At 37.2% G+C, this 14,092-nt stretch overlaps 1 protein-coding gene across 4 annotated transcripts in view; it reads left to right on the forward strand.

Annotated features, from left to right (window-relative positions):
* Nucleotides 1-14,092, forward strand: part of dab2ipb (DAB2 interacting protein b) — a 238,384-nt gene that overhangs the window by 118,437 nt on the left and 105,855 nt on the right. For all 4 annotated transcript variants that reach the window (XM_007260387.4, XM_007260389.4, XM_007260386.4 and 1 more), the window contains exon 3: nt 5,247-5,365. In XM_007260387.4, coding sequence (XP_007260449.1) covers nt 5,247-5,365 — 119 coding nt within the window. The remainder of the gene's footprint in view (nt 1-5,246; nt 5,366-14,092) is intronic.

Here is a 14,092-nt window from a genome sequence, read left to right on the forward strand (position 1 = left end):
AGGGAAAGCAGGGAAAGCATTTCACCTCTGAATACTCTAAATTTAATTTAAAAAAATAAATTTTAAATTATTTAAAATAAAAGTAAAATTTCGTTATCGTTAATTTTTTTGTTCTGTTTTTTTTGGGCCGGGGGGTAACCTCCCTGAAATCAACTTTTGTAACTTGGGATGTCTGCTAGATTCATAATTTAACACAGAATAAAAGTCTTTATAATTTAGGAATGTACTGAAATTAAGTTTTTGGGCCGAATACCCCACATTTTGCCATTTTTCCTGTCACCAGATGGCTTAAAATCATAATTTAGTGTTTTTACCTTATTTTGACACTGAAAGTGCTGTTTTGTCATTTTTGTTAAAATTATTTATGTTATTATGTTGCCAACTTTCGCCAGTTCCCTATCAACTTTTGTTCCATTTTCTCTTTAAACGAACCCTAAAATAACTGAAGTAGTTTCAATCAAATGATGCACTTTTTTTAATTGGAAGAATAGCGTGTTTTTTACTCCTACTCAGGACTTTGTAACATTGGTGGAGAATGCACAATACTTATACAATACAGTCCACAAGCTTTGTTTTCGTGTATACTGCTCAGCGTATCAACAAATAGACTACTTATAGCTGTCCACAATTAGTGTAATTTGCATTAACATCAATGAGGTAAAAGTGAAAACCATTTACAAACTGCAGGGGGAGCCCAGAAGCAAAAAACACAAACTCACATATTTCTACTTAAATCTTTATTATACCACAGTTCGTTCTGACCCTGCAATGTGATAGGCTGAGAGGTGAAAGGTGAGAGTGACATTATCAGCTGGTAATGCACTGTAACCGAAGCTCTCCATGTATTACTCCACCACCTACAGGTAACCTAGCAACGATGCAGCTCTTACAAGTCAAAGTCAGCGCAGCTACAAACAGAGCAGCAATGATACTGTTTCAACTTGTGGAGTTTTTGTAACCAAACAGATCGTATTTTCTTGTCCTCTTTAACTCAAAATCTTCCAATAAACAGCAATAGTTGAACTGTGGTATGATCACAATAATACACTTGAGATTTGTACTATAATGTGCACTCGTTCTCATGTATTATTGCTTAGGTATTTTTAAATATTGAATATTTTAAATATATTTGCAGTCAGGTGTACATCCCCTTTAAGTAGCATTACATAATTTTGCATTGAGCCAAAAGGCCATTTATGTTTTTGGCATGGCATTACCTGGTATCCTCTTGCAAATTTTGAGTTCTAGAGGAACATGGCAAAAAAATACACTGAGAAGCAAAATTTCATGGGACTTAAAGATTAATACATTTGGGGCCTCCTGCATTGAATGGGGTTGTAACATCTGCCAGAGTCACTTTTGATGGGGGAGTTCTAATGAGTGGGTTGTGTAATTGGTTGTGTAAATCTGGAAGAAAATGGAGAAACAAAATAAATATCAAAAAACTATGTTTTTTTCTGCTTTGTTAATGCACAAAAACTCAAAATCTAAATCTTTGTAAACTAAAATGAGGAAGCAACTGTTTGGTTTTTTTGATACTCATGATGAACCTGAAGTCTGATAGATTGTAATTTGTAATGAATAATCCAGCTGTATTAATCCAACCATATCAAAAACTGAACAGATGTTAACAGATGTTAACAGAGGGACATTCAAACGGAGCTCAGGCTCACTGAGCAGATAGCTCTGAGGTAGGCACAGCCACACACTCACAGACTCGCAGACTCGCAGACTTACAGATGGATAGATTACAGTGGACTCTGGGGTCTGATGTTTTAAACAGCCCCCAGCTTTCCCACACTCTGCATGCGACAGCAGCGCTGTGATAAAGATGCAGCAGAGGAAAGTGTGGGAGTCAGCCTATAGGCACATATACACGTATTCTGCAGTCAACAGCTGAACCTGGCTCTTTAGAGGGTCTGCTTTCTTGTTAGTTGTGAGGAAAAGTGTGGACTGTAGGGCTTTCAGATCGCACTGAAGTGAAGTGGAATAATGTGCATGAATGGAATTCTTTTTCTTTTTCTTGCTTTAGCATCATCTTCGAGCAGACAGTGCCCCATACTGCTCTATTTAATATGTCTACATAATTACTCAAATAACTGAAGCCACTGAAAGCGGTTTAAAATAAAATGATTAATTCCTACAAACTGCTTAAATAGAAATGTTGAAAGTGGTCGGGATAGGAACCAGACGGAACCAGTCGGAATCAGACGATCATAAAGGCCTTATTGCCTCATAAAGCTACCTCACAGAAAGCTATTGAAATGGTTATGAACCGTGAAACCACGGACCATGAAAAGGTTATGAATTCTCTGCCTGATGCTAGAGACATTGCTTTTGACAGAAGGTCCTGGCTCACCTAATTCACTTTTAAAACCCAATCATCATGGTGGAGATCTATATATAAGAAGCTGTGGGGCAAAATATCTCATCTATGTCATTTTTAGGTTTAGTTTCTATGAAATTTATAAGAAATCTGACAGGTTGAGTCACAGACACAAAAAATACCCGTGGAATTTCCTGTAGATACTTTAAATCAGAGACCAGGATCACAGACCAGGCATTTAAAGCACTGTGAATGTATACGTGCAAGGGTACTCCAGTAGCCAGTTAACATTGAAAACCATTTAATGTGCCAATATTTGAATATTAAAGTCACATTTTAATTATTAGTGTCTTTTTAATTACAGGAAGATGGTGATAATATACAGATTAGCAAGTCAGTCAAAGTGACAGTTTGCAAATATGAAAAATGACACTAATGATACATTGATAGACCATGGAAGTGATGTTGTCTTCTTTTATAGAAGGGTTCTAACGACAGTATATATCTATGGTCATTTGACAGCTAGGGTCCTATTTAGCCATCTGTAGGCGAATCATCAACTGTACACTGAACAGCCTGATTTAGCATGTGTCTATGTGTCTTTGCTATCACATCGACAGAAAAAGTACACCTTGCGCAGCTTAAAACAAGGCAAAAGTCATGTATTAATTCTCATAATTAATTATGGGTGTGCTTTGGGCATTATGTGAAATAAACCAATCAGTGTGTCACTAGCCATTTCCTTTAAGAGTCAGATGCGCTCGGACTGTTGTTATTTTAGCGGCGCAGTGCTTCTGCACTTCACAGCAGAAAAAAATGACCTGCTCGTTCATGCCGTGGCAGTGCAAGCAGGTCATTTACGGGAACAGTAATGTTATTTTATTTTGTATGATGCTTATTGTTGATGTAAAAGTTGGGTTTGCACATCGTTGCCTGTCCTTATGTGTGTGTAACAAATCAGGGGGGTTGGTGTGCTGAGCATGTATGGTGCACATGTGTTGCCAAGATAGCAATAAACATCTAACGATTAAAGTCTGCTTAGTTTGTTTTCAGTCAGTCTGTGTTTTCCATTGCAAAGATAACAAAGCGGCAGAAATTTACAAAAAAATGTCACAAATGCCGTTGCTATTTAAATGATGCAGGCTGAAGACGTGAAGTTAGACTACCGGTAAGATAGTAATAATACTGTTGAAATATACATCTTTTGTGTTTTGGTGTTAGAAATAAATATAGATACCATAGCGTTATACTTTCTTAAGGTTCGCCATATTGTATGTGTGTCGTATAATCACAGTTTCTCTTAAGCATATCAAGCATATATATATATATATATTTGAAATTGTTTGATCATATCTCTTAGCCCTACTTGTACACCCTCACACAACATCATCAGTAGCCACACAAATTACTTATTGTAACCTCTCCAGGTAAAACCAGACGATCATAAAGACGTTATTACCTCTAATAACTAATTTAGCATAAATACTATTTTTGTCACTATTTTCAGTCATAAACATTTTATACAAAAAAACTTACGCTCCACAGATTTCAGTTTCTGAATCAGTTTCTCTAATTTTGCTATTTTAAGTATATGTTTGAGTAAAATGAACATTGTTGTTTTATTCTATAAACATTTCTTTAAAAAAAATCTGAAAATAACTAAAAAGATGCTGAGCTTTCACGCCTTTTTTATACTGTATTCATAAAGTTATAAGAAATCAATAATTGGGTGAATACCATTAGTTTTCATGCATCTTGAATGTTCTCCTCCACTAGTCTTACACACTGCTTTTGGATAACTTTATGCCACTCCTAGTGCAAAAATTCAAGCACTTCAGCTTGGTTTGATGGCTTGTGATCATCCATCTTCCTCTTGATTACATTCGAGAGGTTTTCAATTTGGTAAAATCAAAGAAACTCATCATTTTAAAGTGGTCTCTTATTTTTTACAGTGCTGTATGTGTGTTATAGGCATCTGATTCCTGTCACAAAATTCAGTGAAGAAATGTCAGTAAGAACAACTTCACACCAAACCAGTCTGGTGACAAAACCTCACTTAAACATTCTGTTTACATCTCTGACATCTCCGAAAATTAGAAATGCATCTCAGGAAACGTGAAATACAGCCATAAGTATTTACAGCGCGTATCTTAGCTGTAGAGTTTGTGTTCTTGCCTCTTCTAATTTACATCTATTTACATGCATTCTCAGTGCTTTCACAGTGTAATTGATTGGTGCGCTGAAACAGTGCGTGATTAGGCTGTGATTAGGAGTGTGCGCGAGGCGGATAGCGTGTGTTCATTTGGGTAGAGTAATCAGAGGGGGGGTTAATTACATACACTATGCAAATGTTAGAACTGTGAAGAGAGCAGCCTGCTGACTGTTTGTTTACAGTCTCGTTTAGATCTGAACGGTTCTGTGCATTCTTTTTTACGTAACTACTGACTTTCACTATTCTCTCGCTCTCTCTTTCTTTTCTTCTTTGCCACGTTTTTTTGTTGCTCTTCTGCCATTCTGACCTCGAAGGTTCAGAGCACTCTTTACACAGATTTGACCTCCACACCCCCACTGCCCTTACGTCCTTGTCTTTGCCTCCTTCTGTCCTCTTTCACCTTCTCTCGCTCTCTCTCTCTTTCTCTTTCTTTCTCTTTCTTTCTTACTTTCCTTCATCTCTCTGGTTCGGCACAAATCTCAAATCTGGCCTGCTGTCTCCATGGCAACCTCTGCATAGGAGAAGTTGATTCTTGAGCGGTGAAAATGTGACGGGAGGATTCAAAAAGAGAAAGGGAAAGAGAGAATATGGATAAAGAAATGAATGAAATACTAACATTGTAAAATGTAATTGTGATTAATGTAATTGTGTCCTTTGCACCCTCTTTACCTTCTCATCTCTCTCATTTTCCCATTTTTCATTCTTTAGGGTTTCCTGAGTCGTAGGTTAAAGGGGTCTATAAAGAGGACCAAGAGTCAGCCCAAGCTGGACCGGAACAGCAGTTTTAAACACATCCTACCTGGTTTCAGACCTGTGGAAAATGACAGGTAGGAACATTCTTTGATTCCTTTTTTAATACAGAAGCTTGGTGAAACATATTAAATAAAAGGTCCCACTTTATAATAAGTGTATCTAATATCTGTGTAGCTACACATTAATAATCCATGTATTAACAGTGTAACTACTGGTGAAGTATACAGTGTTTACACAGGTTATACAGGTTTATTACAGTTGTTCAGGTCATTTAGGAATTTTCACCTCCACAGTGTAACTGCAGAGCGATGCCAATGCACAAACGCACAAGCATAAATGCTCACAACGGCGTAAACCACTTGTGCATGCTACATCAAAGACACTGCTTTAACCCCTTAACAGGCCAGGATTTTTGTCAATTATCTGCTTCATATTACACTTATTTTGTTAAGAGGTTAACCTGATGCATAAGTATACATTGGCCTTCATGGCACCCATGCCTTAAGCTGTGACCTCATTTACACCTGGCTACTTTTTTTGGACTAGTATCTGGTTTGTATCCTGATGAGATTTTAATCACATGCATAAATCTATGTAGGAGAAAATATTCCAAATGCTAAAAATGCTATAAAAATCACACAGCTCAACTGCGTCTCAGAGCACCTCCTGCAATGCACTGTTTTAAATGCATCTTTGGTGAATTTACACTTATTTTACTTAATTGACGCTTATTTTTACATGGTTTCACCATATTTATATATAATCCTGATACTCAAGATGCATGAAGTGACCAGATATAAATGGGGTCTCTGTTATAAAACCTTAATAATCTTAATTAGTGCCAAAATAAAGTTGTTATGCAATAAATATGTAGTAAATTGAAAAGTGTAATTTTTTACAGTGGAGTTTTTTTGAGGTTTACTGAACCATGCCTTTACATTCTGAACACCATTTAGAGATGAATTATATGAGCCCATATATTCCCAAACATATTCCTGACTGCATAATGTACTAACATTATAAACTGCACATGGTGCTTCAAACTGAATAAAGTGTGTTTGTGCTTTTTGAGTTCCTGTGTTTGACAGCTGTTCCTGAAGTATAAATGAGCGGTTTTAGCTGGCTGTATACACACTGAAACGCGGCGAGTGAGTGTGTGCGTCTGACAGGTAGCTGGTTATCGAGGTCACTGCTGACACACTGAGGAAACTGACAGAGCTTTGCACTCCAATCTGTCATTTTTCCATCTTTCTGCCATCCCGTCTTCTCCTATTTCCTTCATTTTCTTATAAATATCTCTCGTTTTAGATAAAGACCTGCCTCTGTCAGCTTTGTTCGGTGTTTAATTTTCTATGGCTCAGTAACGCTTGTCTTCTTTGATGGAAAGTATACAGTGGGATCAAGGACTTTGGTCTGGAATTATGTCGCTGTTTTTAAAATGAGGTAGAAAAAAATATTTTGTGCTTATGTGCTTTTTTTAAGCTGTATATCTTGTGGCTCCACCTTGCTGGTGGGTAGTTAGGGACAGTAGCTCATCTGTTAATGCACAGTTTGTATTAATCCAAATAAATTTTGGCGTAAATGACTAAGATGGGAGTGGCTACTTGATTTATGCACTGCTGTCACCTACAAAAAACATGATTACATGTATTTTATGTATCTATGGTGATCTTGTTGTAATGATGATAAGGTTTAACTAAATGAAATACATATTTATAACATGTTTAAGGTATAGTCTATGCTACACAATGACAAAATGCCACCTTGAGTGTGTTTAAACTTGAAAAAAGCTGTGAAAACTTTTTTTTTCACAAGGTATAATGGAATGTTAACTCATATGCTGATTTGGACAGGATTAATATGACCTGTGATTATCTTAACATCACTGAGATGTTAGTTAGCCTCCCCAGGTAAAACTAATCTCATGCCAATTAGAGGTGGGTGGGGGTCACGGGGCATCTCACAATACAATATTATCACAATGCTTAATGGCATCTGTTACTGATCTGTTATATAAGCAAATACCATAAATTATGAATTGTAATTAAGCAGTAAATTTAGTAAGTCGAATTGGGGGCGAGTGGTGCTTCTGTTTCAATAAAAATATAAATATTTGACATTATAAACATCTGACTGTTACAAAGAATATAGACATACCAGGCATGTTTCAAGCAGCAATGCAGACATTACAGTCTGCTGCTAGCTGCAGTTCAGCACGCTTCACAAATAAATGATTCTCCCGCTCCTGCACATAACATTAAAATCTAGCCCCACGCCAGAAGATATTATGATGGGACCAGCGAGCCCCTCAGGGTCCAGCGGCAACGCAGAACTCTAGATCAGAGGCTTTTGCAGTAACTTGCAGAGTGTTTGTCAGCTTGAAGGTACGCTTTTGAGTAAAGCATATATGTAGACACTAAATACTAAGAAATCTCAAATTCATAGTTAATAAAACTTTATAATGTTTATTAAAATCATCTGTAAGTACAGTACATATTGTGTGGTCTCTAAAATAAGTCAGTAGAAGTAAGAAATCTTATCATTTGCAAGTCATTTTGGAGCATTTCCACTGGCACATACAACATAAATAACTCATATATAACTCATAAATAAGTCATATATATACAGGGATTGGACAATGAAACTTAAAGACCACAATAATTTATTGTCCTGACGGACAGTTTTGGTGGAAACAGGAGAGTTGAGGTGCACATTGAATTCTGCGTGATTTGGGCAGCCGTGGTTTTATGTTTTTTGGATACAATCCGGGTTATAGCACCCTAACATCCCTTTCAGACAGCTTCCTCTTACAGCGTCCACAGTTAATCCTGCTGGATGTGGTTCGTCCTTCTTGGTGGTATTCTGACATTACCCTGGATACCGTGGCTCTTGATACATCACAAAGACTTGCTGTCTTGGTCACAGATGCGCCAGCAAGACATGCACAACAACAATTTGTCCTCTTTTAAACTCTGGTATGTCACTCATAATGTTGGTAAGAGCAAAACTGTGTTCTTACCCTGCTAATTGAACCTTCACACTCTGCTCTTACTGGTGCAATAATGTGCAATTAATGAAGATTGGCCACCAGGCTGCTCCAATTTAGCCATGAAACCTCCCACACTAAAGTAACAGGTGTTTCAGTTCCATTGTCCAACTCCTGTATATATATATATGTATATATAGGCAGAGCAGTGACAAAATAGTAACAATGATTCTAAATATAATATACCTTTATTAAACATTAAAACAAGGCTTATATTTTTAGAATAACAATTGCCTATTTAAACGACTCATGGTAGCACTGATGTTCATGCTGAATAAATTCTAGCATAAGCATTTTACCAATTACACAGGCTTTGCTGATCCTTCTCAAGCTTTCCAACTACATTGTTTCTCTCTCTTGCATCATGTGTCATAAATCACTGCTACATTCCTTGTTTCATCCACCCAACCGTCAATAGTTCTGCTGCTATCTTTAGCTAAAGCCTGGCCTCAGAGATTCCTTCAGCTTCTCCGTTATATAATGAACTTATGATGTCTTTGCGTCTCACCTAGCCAGTTCCCCTTTAATTCCAATCTCAATAAAAGCCTTATTTGCTGTTTCTCTCTCTCGCTAATCTGCTCATTACCTGCTAGCATTTCCTCAGCTCTGCTTTAGCTTTAGCTGTTAGCATCTTAGCGTATGCATCTAGATGATCTTGGCCTGTGCCGTGCTTCTCTGTACAAGCTAACCTAAGTCTAAGCTCCGTTGCTCATCCAATCTTTCTCCAAATGAGATTATATGCTGTGTGGATGTCGCTAATCCTGAAAGCATCTCGTTTAACTGGATTAAGTGGAGTAATTGTCTGTGTGGGGATCGCATGAGTTGACTAGACGCTGGGCTTGTTGTGCTCGGACTGAGAGGGGAATGAGTGCGCTGGAGTTCTGTGGAACGAAATGGATCGCAGTGGGGCTCATGTATCCAGTGCCTGGCCTTTTGTGAGTGATTGTGTTTTTTATATAGAGATACTTCGATTTATTAGTTTTTGTGGTTAGCTGGACATGCAGATGTACGTTCCAAAGCACAGTTGGTAGAGTAGGATTTGATCTCTTTTAATATTTAGCATGACTGAAGATCAAGACTGTCTCTATCCGCATTAAATGTTCAAAAGTTTAAAGGTAGATACCTGCTGCTCTATTTAAATTTACATTTATATTTACAGCATTTAACTGATTCTCTTATCCAGAGCGACTTACAAGGTTGTTCCTATTAAAGAGTCTAGTCAATGTAGTGTTAGGAGTCTTGCCCAAGGACTCTTATTGGTACAGAGCAGCATTCTCACCTGGAATTTTTACCCCCACTCTCCCACATGATGTAGTAGCTCACTGGCAGGAGGTGGTGTTATCCACTGAACCACACCAACCACCAGAGTTTAAAGAAAGTTTTGATATGATCAGTGTAATTACAGAGAGTTCCTACTGTTCTACTGTTCCAAAGGCCAGTGCTTTGGGTATGGTGATTTAAACTGGTATTTAAGGATTCAAGGAGATTTTATTATCATTTCACTTCACATGTGCTGCATGAGGTGGACTGAAATTGCATTGTCAAGGTCCAGTTTACACCCAAAGAACAATTTTTAAGATAATATTCTGTCTTGAGAGCAATTTACTTTCAATTTGATTTATTATATACTGTGAAGCTTTAGGGGGATTTTTTAAATAATTGTTTATATTTGTAATTTATATCTGTGTAATAAATATTCAGCAGTTTAAAATTACCGGTGGATTATTATGGTTGATGGTTGATGTTCTATATAATGTCAGGGGGTGTCAACAAAATAGTTCTGCACTGCTACAGAATCTGCAACTAAAACAAGATGTGGGGAACTTCATTTCTGGGATGCAGCATATCATTATTTTAATAATGGCAATTAATAAAAAAAGGTATAGTATTAATGAAAAATAAGCATATCAAAACTTATTCCATTATTACAGTCATAATATCCTGCTTTGTGCAGGTTAAGACCATTTGAGGGCAAATATTTATCACTGTTTCACTGTAACAGTTGGCTACTGTATCTAAAACCAAAAGACAGATCAAGTACCAAGCAAACATAATTAATCTGAATATCTGTTTGATTTTATTAATGAAGTATAAAGTGTCTTGTTCTGCTTGTTTTTTTGCTAACGTCTCCCTACAAATCTATGGCACAGATTAGAGATTTTAATGTAGATTTTTTTTGTTTGCTTTCACATTTGCAGGGCTGTAAGAGCTGATCTAAGAGGTATTTTCACACCTACATTGTTTTTGCCCGGGCTTTTAGACTTTTATTTTCTCTAATCAAAATAGCAGATGTGAAAGATGCCACAAACCTCAGCCTGGACCAGTGGACCAAAATTGGCTCACACTAAAAAGAGGTGGTCTTGTCTGTGTTCAGTTTTATTTGTGGTGTGAAACACTTTAGATGCTTCTGTCTTTTGGACCAGTTTTGGACAGGAAGTTGAGGCAGGTGTCATTCAGCAGTGAGGGGACAGTAATTACTCTCACAACTTTTGTATGTACTGTTACTGTAGTTTACTGTAGTTTGAAACCAAAACTTGCATGTAGCTTGGTTTGGACACCCCACTTTCAGTTGTAAAAACACCCTAATGAAAAAGTCACACCAAATTTTATATGTATATATGCCTGGTCAAAAAAAGGTTGGGCCGTCTTTAGCATTGAATGCAGAAAGCATTCGCTGTGGCATTGGAATATTTCAATCCAGTGCATTTTTTCACCAAGATCTTGCAGCATTGATGATAGTAGAATCTGACGGCTGCACAAAGCCTTCTCCAGCACGTCCCAAAGATTCTCAATGAGGTTAAGATCTGGACTCTGTGGTGAACAATCCATGTGTGAAAATTATGATCTCATGCTCCCTGAACCACTCTTTCACAATTCCAGCCCCATGAATCCTGACATTATCATCTTGTTCAGCAACCCAGATGCTGGTTAACTAGGGCATTTTATACCTTTAGAAAATTGGCAGGTGGTGCTGCAATTAATTATTGTTGTACTTCCCTTAATTCCTCTGTGATGGAGAGCTGAAATTGACCTTTTATAAACTTTCATTTTCTTTATTTGTCTGTTTCACCTTAAATGATCTGCTGTCTTTTTCACCATTACAGGTGGAACGAAAAAGTTAGCTGAGGCAAATTGCTAGCGATTTTCTTTATGCTTTTTACGAAGAAAATGGCCATAAAACATTGAAACTGCACATTAAACTATGGTAATATAGTGATTATTAGAGTTTTCAACAAAGAAAATATTCATGTTTGTGGGTTTCTTTGGTCGGTTGTTCCACCATCTTGTTAGTGATTCTCTGTTTTCAGTGAGCCTCTGAATAATCTCTATTTAAAGGGTCATGTAGTCCCTACCCATCCAGCCTAACAAGAATTGGGACACCCTACCCCAAGACATGCAGGGTCAAGGGGTGAAATTGGATTGGGCCAAAGTGCTGTGGACACGTTACTATGTGCTAGCTATTGCTAGGTAGGTTAGCCTTACCAGAGATGTGTAGCATGTTGCAGTTAGTGTTTATACAATTGCATTTTGTCACTGTCCTATTAAAACACTTATTTTCATTTTTGGCGATTTTTTGTTTACTACTTAATTTGAACAGACAAACTGTCCCTTACACTGTGCCAAATTTTTTTGATGAACGGACCAATAGAAACTGTTCAAAATGAACTGAAATAAATTGTTTTTACATTGACTATCATTGAAAGTTTACAAGGTTTTTTTCTCTCTCTCCTGTAAAGATGCTGTTTTTTTGGAGATAAGTGTTTTTCATTGAACAGCAACAATATGTATGCTTAGAGGTAGCTTGCTAGAGGTAGCTCACTATGAAGGCTCTGAAATCAAAAATCTAAATTTGCATCATGATGAATACATGTCTAATACTTAACGTAATTTGCAACAGTTTATTAGATTATTTATTAGCTTATTAGCTTATTGGAGTTTGAGTATTTTTGAGCACAGTAACTGTGCTAAACACAAAGCTGTTGATGCACAGGCTGCTTGGACCTGTGGTGGGTTAGTGGTTAGGTGTGTCGTGGTTTTAATGTTTAGGGTTGGAGCTGAGAATAAATGAGACGCACTATATATTCTACCTCAGATCAGACCACACCACTGCTACAGTTTATATATATACATATGTATAGACGTATGTGTGACACACAAATGCATGAGGCTTGAGAAGTTTCTACAGGCGGATGAGAAGTAAGACACATGCTTGTGTTTGTGCATTCTTCTTTGGCTGAGGCATATCTGCTTAAATCTAATAATGTCATGACATTTAGTTTTATTAAATTGAGCAGATATTCAGCAGGTGGCCTGCCTGTAATATGGAGGCGTTGGTGAAGCTCAGGGCTCTGTGTCTTTTTCCTTTTCCCTTTTCTCAGACCTCCATTATTTGCACTGTATCCCCTGCCGTTCTTCATTACATAAATACAGCAATTAACATTGATTTCCAATGTCTCCCTGCGTTCCGCCCCTGCTTCCTTTCTTACCATTCCCTTAAGTAGCAACTGGAGCTCTTTCTCTCTCTCTTTTTTCTCTCTCTCTTCCTCTCTCTTCCTCTCTCTCTCTCTCGTGTTCATCTATAATGCAGTAGAGGGGTTAGATTGTACTATTAGTCTGCTCTCCTGGCACAGATGGCACTATAAGACTCTTAGGTAAGATGATATCAAGCCCAGCTTAGCCATTTAACCAGGAAATCAAGTCGCTCAAGTAGAGAGAAAAGAACAGGAGATGTTGATGGTTTGTTTTTGTGTAGAACATAGGAATACATTTCACAAATGCCAATTCGGATTCAGGATATTATTGACTGACAAGGCTTATAAACACATTTGGGATCATTTTGCTTTTTTCACGTCTTATAAAGATAATTGTGATCTTTTATGATCACAGTGTATAGACTCTATTTATGTACTCATGTTCTTCTCACAAGCAAATGTTCTTTTTTTTACTAGCTAGTTTGTATGTTTGATTTAAAAAGAGTTTTGATACCATAGTAAAAAAAAAAATACTTTTAGATTATAGTATATTTTCAAATGTTATCTGTACCTGTGTTGGACAGTAAGTAATAGTACTCTTTATTTGGTGCCAAAATCTATGCTGGATATCCTACATGCTGCACAAATGCATGGAACCATGACAATGCAATGGTTCTTACGATGCTCTGGCATGCCAAAGGTCATGGAATAGTAGTATGACATAAAAGCGAGGCCTGATGGCACAGTCTGTGTCAGGGGTCTCAAATGAAATTCTTTTCATTCAAAAGAAGCAACAGATGTTGTCAATCATAAATTTGAGATTAAATTTTTTTTTTATTCAACCTTACTGTAATCTATAGTTCTATAAATCTATATTCCTCCATTTTCTTTTCATTTTCAATTTGTTTCTTCACAATTTTATTTCATTTTTTTTTTCCCATTTTCTCCCCAATTTACGCAGCGACTCAGTTCTGATACATCAGCTCACAGACACCTTGTGCTGATCGACATCACCCTTTGGAGTGATGAGGGGAAAGAGTGCTATCTACCCACCCAGAGAGAGCAAGGCCAATTGTGCACTCTCAGGGCTCTGGCAGCTGATGGCAAGCTACATGAACAAGATTCGAACTGAATCAAACTTGAAATGAATATGATGTGTCGAGGCTTAAGTGCAGGTGTGTCTTTCACTTGGACCGCACTAACATTTAAATTTGATTTTAAGTAGCGGGCCTAAAAAAAAAAAATTATGTGGACCACAATTGACCCCTTGGCTGCGAAGTTTG

This window comes from Astyanax mexicanus, chromosome 1 (genome assembly GCF_023375975.1).
Source record: "Astyanax mexicanus isolate ESR-SI-001 chromosome 1, AstMex3_surface, whole genome shotgun sequence".
NCBI lineage: Eukaryota > Metazoa > Chordata > Actinopteri > Characiformes > Acestrorhamphidae > Astyanax > Astyanax mexicanus.